The sequence below is a fragment of the Antedon mediterranea genome, chromosome 11, assembly GCF_964355755.1.
Source record: "Antedon mediterranea chromosome 11, ecAntMedi1.1, whole genome shotgun sequence".
Classification (NCBI taxonomy): domain Eukaryota; kingdom Metazoa; phylum Echinodermata; class Crinoidea; order Comatulida; family Antedonidae; genus Antedon; species Antedon mediterranea.
In genome coordinates, this window is record NC_092680.1 from 7,261,025 (window position 1) to 7,269,982 (window position 8,958).

The following is an 8,958-nucleotide window of genomic DNA, read 5'->3' on the forward strand; positions in this document are numbered from 1 at the left end:
ATGAGGGCCAATATGAAATCTGAAAAATCCCAAATTTTTAACAAAACTGCATTTTAAATCCACCCTGGAGGATATTTTTGCTTTTAAAATTCCAGTTGTATAGTATGACGTAATCAACTGTTTATTATTCATGAGAGTGTTGTTCAGCCTTGCGTGACATATATTAAAATGAGGCAAATGTGACCGAGGAAGAAGAGATTACCTTACTACACACGTGTAAGACTATGAGCATGCTGTCCGCTTATAACGTAACGATAGTGATACTACCAACCAGGCTATGCCAATATAGTACATACTTCTACTAGGCCCAGCTTAGTAGTATACTACTACTAGTAGGCGGGAGTAGGCTACTATACTACTAAACTAGGCCCATGTAATACTAGACACAGCTAACTACAGATGAGATACTAGCTTTTAGGCCCTGTAGGGGCTATATGGGCTTACTCATCATAGTCTAGGGCCTGGCCTGAGTACTAAAGTACAGTACTAGTAGTTAACCCGTTAGTAGCCACCTATCTACAGTGCTAATGCATGCTGTTTCGCACACCTTATATTTCCATTCCAAGTGTTGAACTAACTTTATTTTTGTGGATAGCAGCGCACCTCAAAACTACTTATTTTATAAGGAGAATCACATATTTTAAAGAAACATACTACAGAAGTATTAATATTATAATTGTTTTTTGGGCCAGGCATTGTACTAAACTTTACTTGCCCATGTAATTGCCCATTTTGCTGATCGAGTTTTTCACCATAGATAGTGAATTTGGACAAACTGTAGCAAAGCCTCCTTAACTTCTCCCTTATTTTTTTTTCCAGAAATTGTGGACGGGATTGTGGATGCTATTTCTAAATTTTTAAAAACCAATTTCAAAGATGAACCTCAGAGTTAAACAGTATTTGTTTAAATTACAATATGTGCAGTTTACACAAACTATAAAAAACAGTTTTTTTGCAAGGTGTCACCGCCATTGTATGAAATCCAGTTCTAAATTTTACAATTTTTCAAGAATGACATTTTCTGAAAGATGTCTTCCTCCACTGTTTTTTTCTGGTTTTGTTTTCTGCCATCAAAATTCATTTCCTGTGACAATTGAAAAATCATATACATTTAATTCTCCAAGAAGTTTCTACATGCAGTCACCAAAGTATGTCACATTGACCCACGAATTAGTTCCTCAGCTAAAAGCACCATTCATGATTTCTGAACATTCGCCCTCAGAATCTAAAATGGATGCAACCAGTTCTGTTCACATTCCTTGGTCTGACTCTGTAAAATTCAACGTAACAGAATTGGTTTCACTTCATACTTCACTTGTACAAGATGTGTATAACCGCAATTGTGATTTTTTTATAAAAGGCATTAACAGTATTGGAACATTAGATAACGACATTTTGAAGGATTGTTTTAGATTGTTTGCCAAATTGAAAAATGTTGACCAACGTGTAATAAAAACATTTGAACAAAAATGTTGTGACCAGATGGATTTGTGGTCTGTGGAGACTGTTCTTCTTGTGTGTGATGCATTCCATTTGGTGAACTATCACGCTTCATTGTTTAACATGAGAATGTATGACTATATGGAGAAACGTATTCAGTCGCTAAGTAAACACAATATAATACAACTGACTTTTCTCATTGGTGAAAATCGCAAAGTTCCATTCTTGCTTTTTAAAAAACTACAGAAACGAATGCTAGATTTCAAAGATCTTTTTACTGTATGTGAAATAGGCGTTATTTGTAATGGTTTATTTAAATCACAAACTCGTATCACAGCGAAAAGACTTTTAACTAATTTTGAAAAATGCATAAAACTTGAAGACCTTCGTGCTGTTGACAGTCACAGTATTGTTGGGATCTGCAAGATGTATAGATATTCCTATTTTGGTTCAGAGTCACTGTTCAGCAAAATTGCTTGCGAAATAGTCAATAGAATCCCTTCACTGCATATAGAGGCAATAACTCATATAGCTTTGACCTATTCTACTTTACACATGTTTCATGCTCCACTAATGAATGCCATTGCAGAATGTTATGTTTGGAAGATAAAACATAGTCGCTGTAAAGATGTAACCAAATGTCTCTGGTCAATGAACACCTTGGCTCATGTTCCTCCAAACGCTAACAAGTTTTACAACGTTGCTGTCTCTGAGATACGAACACGTTTAGTTGAGTATAAAAGATTTCCCAATCAACTAACGGCAGCTTTACTAGCTCTAGCTTATGTAGACATTTATCCATTGGATCTTATTCATTATATATTCAGCAGTGAAGTTTTGGATTCCATAAGAAGTGAGTTTATAACTGGTATATACTGTACATTATTACTTGTTTATGTTTTTAGAAATTCAAACCAAAATAAACTAAGCAGGTTGATTAAAAAAGGAGTTTCAATTTAATTCCAACCCATTCTTTGGTGACCCCTTTTCCCCATGGTAATTTGGTGACTCGCCCCATCCTAAATATTGGATAATGGTTATAACATATTTATATTGTGCTCTATATGAAATTGTCTCCTTTAAGCATCCCTTCATGTTGAATGCTAAGTATCACCAAACTCTGCTCATTTTGTCTCTCCGCAATGACAAAATAAGCTTCTGAAGAGAAGTATAGCTTTTTGTTATGGCTAAAGATACGGAACCGTATCCATACTTCTAAAAACTAAAGGTACGGTAATTATAAAGGGCGCTATAGGTTATGCCAATGGTTTTCAGCAAGCCAGATTATAGAGGGTTAGGTATTTAATATAGGAAAAAGTTTTAATATTAGGAACAAGTTTTATATTTTGGAATGAGTTTTATATTTAGGTACAAGTTTTAGGAATGCAATTTTACCGTACCTTTAGCAAACGAAAGTGCCCTCTATCTATAATTATCGTACCTAGTTTTTAGAAGTATAATAAAACAATCCTACACATATTTTAATATACCATGATTGATTAAACATTAATTTTTAAAAATGAAAATTATTTAAATGTTGAATATATTTTTGTTTTCTTCTCGCAGAGTATAAACAAATTAGTGGAATTGATCTGAGACCAGATCTTCATCTATTGAACTCGGCATTATCAATTGATCGTCCTCTTTTTAGAGAAAATAAATTACTAAAGGTTGGAAACATTTTATTTCTTTCAGACTAAATACTGTAGTACTCTATACAGAATACAGAAACTCTTGTCTTGTTATATAATTATAATATTTATAGAAATATAAAAAAAATTATTTCACTGTTGGTGGCCACGAGTAAAAAAAAAACTAGAAATAATATTTTTATATTATCATTTACTTTCCTTACAATATTTTAAATATGCTTTGAATTGTTTTTTAAAGGATTTCTTGAAAGAAGCCAAATTACCTGATGATGTTCATGCTAATTTGGGGCAGGAAATCAATAAAAGGCAGTTTCTGAAACCCGTTATTTCAAGTATTTCTCAAATTCTTGAAGATTCAAACGTGATAAACCCCAGGTTCATTCTACCTTACATGAAAACAATCGGTATGTGGAATCTATTTGTCTCAATCTAGCTAAATAGGTTACATTACCATTGTCGTGTTTCGTCTAGCTTCGATCGCACTGGACTTAATTTGGTCAAATTAACGGAGTCTCTGGTCCAATTTGAACACTGGCTACAATTTCCTTAGGGTTAAATTAACCAAGTCCAATAGTTACTTTTACCGACCATTGCCTGCCCAGTAGAACTTACCATGGTTTTTGTAAAACTAACCATGCCGTCTAAAAGGTCTAATCCGAACGGCGTCTCGGGTAAACGCATGACCTTCACCATGCGAGTCCATTGTAGTTTTTAACATCACGGTTAAATTTTAGAGTGAAATTGTCTAAGTGCGAACAATGGTCAAATTTACCGATGGCCTTGGGTAAAGTTACCATTTTTCAGTACAGTGCGAACAAGGTTTATGAATTATGTTTTCCTTACAACCAGGTATAGAGCTACGTTTATCTCATCAATCAAATGAGCTTATTCCAGTTACAGAGTGGGAAAATCTCAATGCAAATGTAAGAACAATTTCACCAGCAAGTGCAATGGTTCAGAAAATTATAGAACAGACGTCAATACCACCAGAAAATGAGTTAAAATTAAACGAAACAGGAATAACTAGGTAATTACACAAACAAGGCTGTTTTTGACAAGAGCACAATTTGCAATACCATTTTGGATTTAAAAGATGTTGGAAAAAGAATTAAATAGGTGGTTTAGTATTTATAGAACCTTAAAAGAATATAAATTTCTTTTACAACTGAAAATTATTTATTATTTAGAATTGCTGTTATGCTGTGGTCTAGAAATCATTATCGTTTTGGAGCAAAGGAAAATGTTGAATCACGATGCCTTCTGGGACTTCATGCAATGAAGCGGAGACATTTGATGTTGCTAGGCTACAAAATTATAGATGTAAGCAATGATATTCAATGATAGAAACATTCAACATTTAATTTTCTCTTGGATTGTCTGTGTTCCGAGGCTTTATTTGCTAATGCTGATGCTAATGAACCTTAATGATTATAAACTGTTGTTGCATTTAGCAAGTTTATTTTAAAAAAAACAAATATGGAAATGAGTAATTATCATAATTTAGATGTTTTTAAATTTCAGCTTCCATTTTTTGAACTGGAACACATAGTTGGTAAAGAGCAGGATCTTAATCAGTACTTGAGAAGCAAACTGGAAATACTCTACACCAAATGAGACATAAGTTGAAAAACGATGGAGTCAAATTGAAAATAGTTTTATTGCTGATGATCTGAAAAAATACAGATTTTACTAGTTATTTGAATGTTTATGCTATCCTATTCACTGGACGAAACATACAATATACACAAACAATCTTATTACAAGTTTTTGAGTGTGGAGAGTTGTTTTTTGTCACATGAAACTTGATTAATATTAGATATATATCTATATATATTTGTTTTTTACACAAAAGCCAGGTAGAGTGACAATTTATTGGATGTTTGGGATTACAATAATAATAAAAACAAAATTGTTAAAGCAATTTTAAATAACATAATTTATTTAATTTTATAATTATAAATATTTAAACATTGATCAAAATATATAATAGCCTTTTAGAATAACTATTCCACATTGGTTTCATTTTAATGACAGAGTAGAATGTAAAACTACATTTGAGTACATTACGTAATACTGGAGCAAGCACACACATGGATGGACTTAAACCCTTATGTTATATTTAACATTATTGGGATATTAAATTCAACATTCTTTAACCTTCACCTTTTGAAAAACTATATGGTAAATTAAAGACTGGCAAAGTAACATAACGTCTACTTTTGATGTAGTTTGACGCACTCCAGATATTCATTGACATCTTCTGTTGAGCCCATTACAACTGGACATCGATCATGGACGTTTGTTGGTATAACATCAAGGATCATTTCTTTACCTGTTGTAGCTAGGCCACCTGCTTGGGTCACCAAGTATGCCATTGGATTGCACTCGTACATCAAACGAAGCTGTATTTGAGAAAAATAAAACTATATATTATATATTCTGTGTTATTTTTACTCATTGCAAAGAAACATTGAATTGACTGTAAAAATTGCAGTCTTTAAAATATTTTTAACAATTATTCTACTATAACATTATTCTATTGCAAAAAACTACATGTTTTTACATAATGTATATTATTTTATTTGTACATACTTTGCCTTTAGGACTCTTGGAGTGTGCTGGATAAAGGAAAATGCCCCCATATTTGATAGTCCTGTGCATGTCGGCTACCATTGAACCAATGTATCGAGCCCCATATGGTGATTTTCCTTCCTTCAAAATAAAACAATGACAAAATTAGCACAAGATTAGTATTAAAAGTTAAATCATATCAAATCATGTATTATATTTTTGATACATTTTACCATTTTGTGAATGTGCAACAATAGGGTTTTGTACAGTAGCATTTATGTCTATGCCACGCTGCCATTTGAAAGTGAATACTGTATTAATGATACTAAAAAAAGCATTTATAATTACCTCTGGATATTTCTTTTTATGAATATAATCTTTGACGGCATTGTCCCAGTATTGAGCATAGCCTTCATTAATACTAAAAATCTTGCCTCTTGGCTTAATCTTCATGTTATCATCAGTCAAAACAAATTCACCAATAGCCTACAATGCAATAGAGTATTCAGTGGTTGATGCTTTTCTGATAACTTTCTTCACACGTTATTGACCTGCATATACACAGCTCACACCTCTTTATTTTATTTATTTCCCTTGAACAGAAAAATTCACAGGGATATTCTATATCATGTTTTAAAATAAAGTCTCTCATTTGAGGCTTAAAGATGAAAAATGAAGATTGATTAAATCAGACTTTGACTAATAGGTTATTTTGCAGTTTCTTTCATAAAAAACAGAAAAAATGTTTTCTCAAATAAAATGACAAAATACATGGTGAAATTCAACCGAAAACCCATTGGCTGGCAGCCAATTTTTGCTTTAAATTACAGTTTTTTTCAGGTAAATACATTTTTTTTCTATTCAATTTTTGGCATATAAAACAATTATGTTATTAGGGGGACAATACATCTTTAAGGATAGACTTGCTCCAAGTCTGTATTTATTGTCTTTTTTATGTCATTCCACACATCGTCGTTTTGAATTTTGTCTGAAAATTGATTATCCAAACTCAAGTAATACACGTATGAAACGCCATATGTGCAAAAATATTTATATTTTTACTAATATTAAGACAAAACTCCGTCTGGAGCCCAGACTACTTTAAGGAGTAGTCGTGAGTTACAACCTTAGCACTAGATATCAAGTTTTAACCTTGAGATTGAAAGACAAAATTGCCAAGCTCAAAACTCCACTATTTCCCTGATGTGTAATCATGTTTGAAGTCATTGAATATTTAGAGCGTTTAGAGTTGCCTAAGAACCATGGAGTATTTGTAGCAAGTTTCTGAGCAGACAAAGAACTTACTGGATCAAGCATGAATCCATTGACACCATTTCCAGAGCTAAGAACAATCATAGTAGCACTACCATAAAGGGCATACCCAGCAGCGACCATGGATCTGCCTGGTTGCATAATATCTTTGTCAGTTACTGGGCCTTCTTCCACCTGTGGAGCAAATAACACATCCAAAAATGTCATGATATGATACAAATAGGAACCAGACTCTGGTGTGTGACAAAATATGAGGTAGCGAGACCTGCCTAAAATGCCTTCTCCTTATTTTGGTGTTTGTGTTGTTGAACACAGTGTTGAAGTAAAACCATAAGAAAGTGTTCCAAAATAGGATTTTTACTGTATATTATGCATGATACATACTTGTTTCCAGATGCCAAATATGGAACCAATAGATACAAGGCAATCAATGTTAGATGACCCATCAAGTGGGTCAAAACTAACAATGTATTTTCCTTTCTTCTCTGTCTCAACAATAATGCATTTTTCGTTTTCCTCCGAGATCAAGGCACATGTTGCAAAGGTCGACTTAAGCATGTTGATGAAGAGATCATTGGCCAAGATATCAAGTTTCTTTTGTTCATCTCCTGTTGAGTTGCTCCCTCCAGCAATACCATAACTAATGTAATAGTGTAGAAAAAAAATGCAATAAATAAATAAAACTCCACAATGTTGATGAGGAATTACCAATCCATCAGTGAGGTTTAATGTGTGCACCTGTGTGTGCAACATTGCCAATAAAAGCATTTGCCATTTTTCATGACATAGAAATAGTGTAAAAATAAATACTGTATTATAATCAATACATAAAATACTAATTTATATTCAACATGCAACACTAAAATACATTCTATCTTACAAAATTATACATAATAATTTAATATGGTCATGCGAATTTATTATATTATAAACTTATTGGATACGACAGTATGCAAGTACAGTAAATGGCAAAATGATAATATATTGATAGTCCCATCCCTGCCTGGAATATTGTCAAACATGGACACTCACAGCTTAGCAATACCCGCCTTTCGGACAGCCGATGATACGGCCTTCACAGCTGTACAGATGGCGATGAGAACCTGGGTTAATTCACCGGTTGCTCCGACGTGCCTACGCTGTTCTTCCAACATAAAACGAGTTAACGTCATAAAATCTGTTCTCATTCCACTGCCTTCCATGTTTTAAAGTTAACTTGTATTTTTGTTGTGGTAGCCTACCAGGTATATACAGGCCAAAAATACAAGGCTGACTTATTTTAGCACGAAAAGAATTTCACCAGGCACTCTCTACGTCGTACGTACGAACGTGGAATCAATTATGCGTGGCGGTTCTTGTGTTGACCCCTCTCTTTTAATAACCAATCAGATAACAGGAGCCGGGGGTGTGTCTAGGGCGTGTGTGTAAATACTCGGCACGTGCGTACGTGCATCCGATCGTGTGCACGTGGCGCTTGTCTCACTCTTACCTGGTGGTGTGTAGACCATTGGACTCTTTTGTAAGTGAAGGAAAATTAATTTAATTTATGCAAGAAAACATAAATAAATGAATGAATTTTGAATACTGTATTTAAAAACAGGAGCAGGCTTAATACTATGCACATTTTATTTTATTCGGTTTTTCAACATAAGATTAAAAGACAATATGAAAATACAAACGATTTACAATAAATACAAGCAAATAAATTACAATTAAATAAGAACAAGGATAGCCCATAAAGTCGAATGAAAAATTGGTAATACAACTTTAAATAAGCAATAAATATGCTTGTCACAATTGAACAAAATTGTACCGTAAAATAAATTATTTAAAATTTGGAAAAATGATTTTTTTAATGTAAAAAGCAGTCGATTTATACCAAATAATAATGAGTAGTATTATTACAGTACAGTATAGGGTAACAATTTTAAGATGGAGGGCAGCAGACAGGATAAACTAGTTCTCTAGAGTTTCTTGCGCTGTCAGTAGCTCAGCTGTCAGTCAGTATGAAACATGTAAGTGA

The 8,958-nt window shown here is 33.2% G+C and overlaps 2 protein-coding genes across 3 annotated transcripts; one reads left to right on the top strand and one right to left on the bottom strand.

The window, feature by feature from the left end:
• The first annotated feature begins 317 nt into the window (after positions 1 to 317).
• LOC140062622 (FAST kinase domain-containing protein 5, mitochondrial-like) lies at positions 318 to 4,937 on the top strand. The gene is made up of 6 exons (XM_072108915.1): positions 318 to 2,293; positions 3,007 to 3,110; positions 3,331 to 3,496; positions 3,942 to 4,119; positions 4,280 to 4,412; positions 4,614 to 4,937. The coding sequence occupies exons 1-6, from the start codon at positions 877 to 879 to the stop codon at positions 4,704 to 4,706; spliced, it is 2,091 nt and encodes a 696-aa protein (XP_071965016.1). The 5' UTR covers positions 318 to 876; the 3' UTR covers positions 4,707 to 4,937.
• LOC140062623 (fructose-1,6-bisphosphatase 1-like) lies at positions 4,426 to 8,262 on the bottom strand. Of its 2 annotated transcripts, XR_011847509.1 has the most exons (7): positions 7,968 to 8,262; positions 7,320 to 7,575; positions 6,969 to 7,109; positions 6,012 to 6,149; positions 5,685 to 5,804; positions 5,256 to 5,494; positions 4,426 to 4,761 (listed from the first exon to the last, which is right to left on the bottom strand). XR_011847509.1 is itself a non-coding variant. In XM_072108916.1 (6 exons), exons 1-6 carry the CDS (start codon positions 8,135 to 8,137, stop codon positions 5,306 to 5,308), a joined length of 1,014 nt encoding a protein of 337 aa, XP_071965017.1. In that variant the 5' UTR covers positions 8,138 to 8,262; the 3' UTR covers positions 5,048 to 5,305. The 2 variants fall into 2 exon arrangements, 1 of the variants encoding a protein (XP_071965017.1); XM_072108916.1 differs by lacking the exon at positions 4,426 to 4,761 and having other exon boundaries at positions 5,048 to 5,494.
• Positions 8,263 to 8,958: the final 696 nt, after the last annotated feature.

Excerpts from the sequence above, each read along its gene's own strand:
- LOC140062622 (XM_072108915.1), top strand. The coding sequence starts at position 877 with ATGAACCTCAGAGTTAAACAGTATTTGTTTAAATTACAATATGTGCAG. Across the intron at positions 2,294-3,006 it reads AGTTTTGGATTCCATAAGAA|AGTATAAACAAATTAGTGGA; the intron begins GTGAGTTTATAA and ends TTCTTCTCGCAG. Across the intron at positions 3,111-3,330 it reads GAGAAAATAAATTACTAAAG|GATTTCTTGAAAGAAGCCAA; the intron begins GTTGGAAACATT and ends TGTTTTTTAAAG.
- LOC140062623 (XM_072108916.1), bottom strand. The coding sequence starts at position 8,137 with ATGGAAGGCAGTGGAATGAGAACAGATTTTATGACGTTAACTCGTTTT. Across the intron at positions 6,150-6,968 it reads ATGGATTCATGCTTGATCCA|GCTATTGGTGAATTTGTTTT; the intron begins GTAAGTTCTTTG and ends ATTGCATTGTAG. Across the intron at positions 5,495-5,684 it reads CCAAGAGTCCTAAAGGCAAA|CTTCGTTTGATGTACGAGTG; the intron begins GTATGTACAAAT and ends TCTCAAATACAG.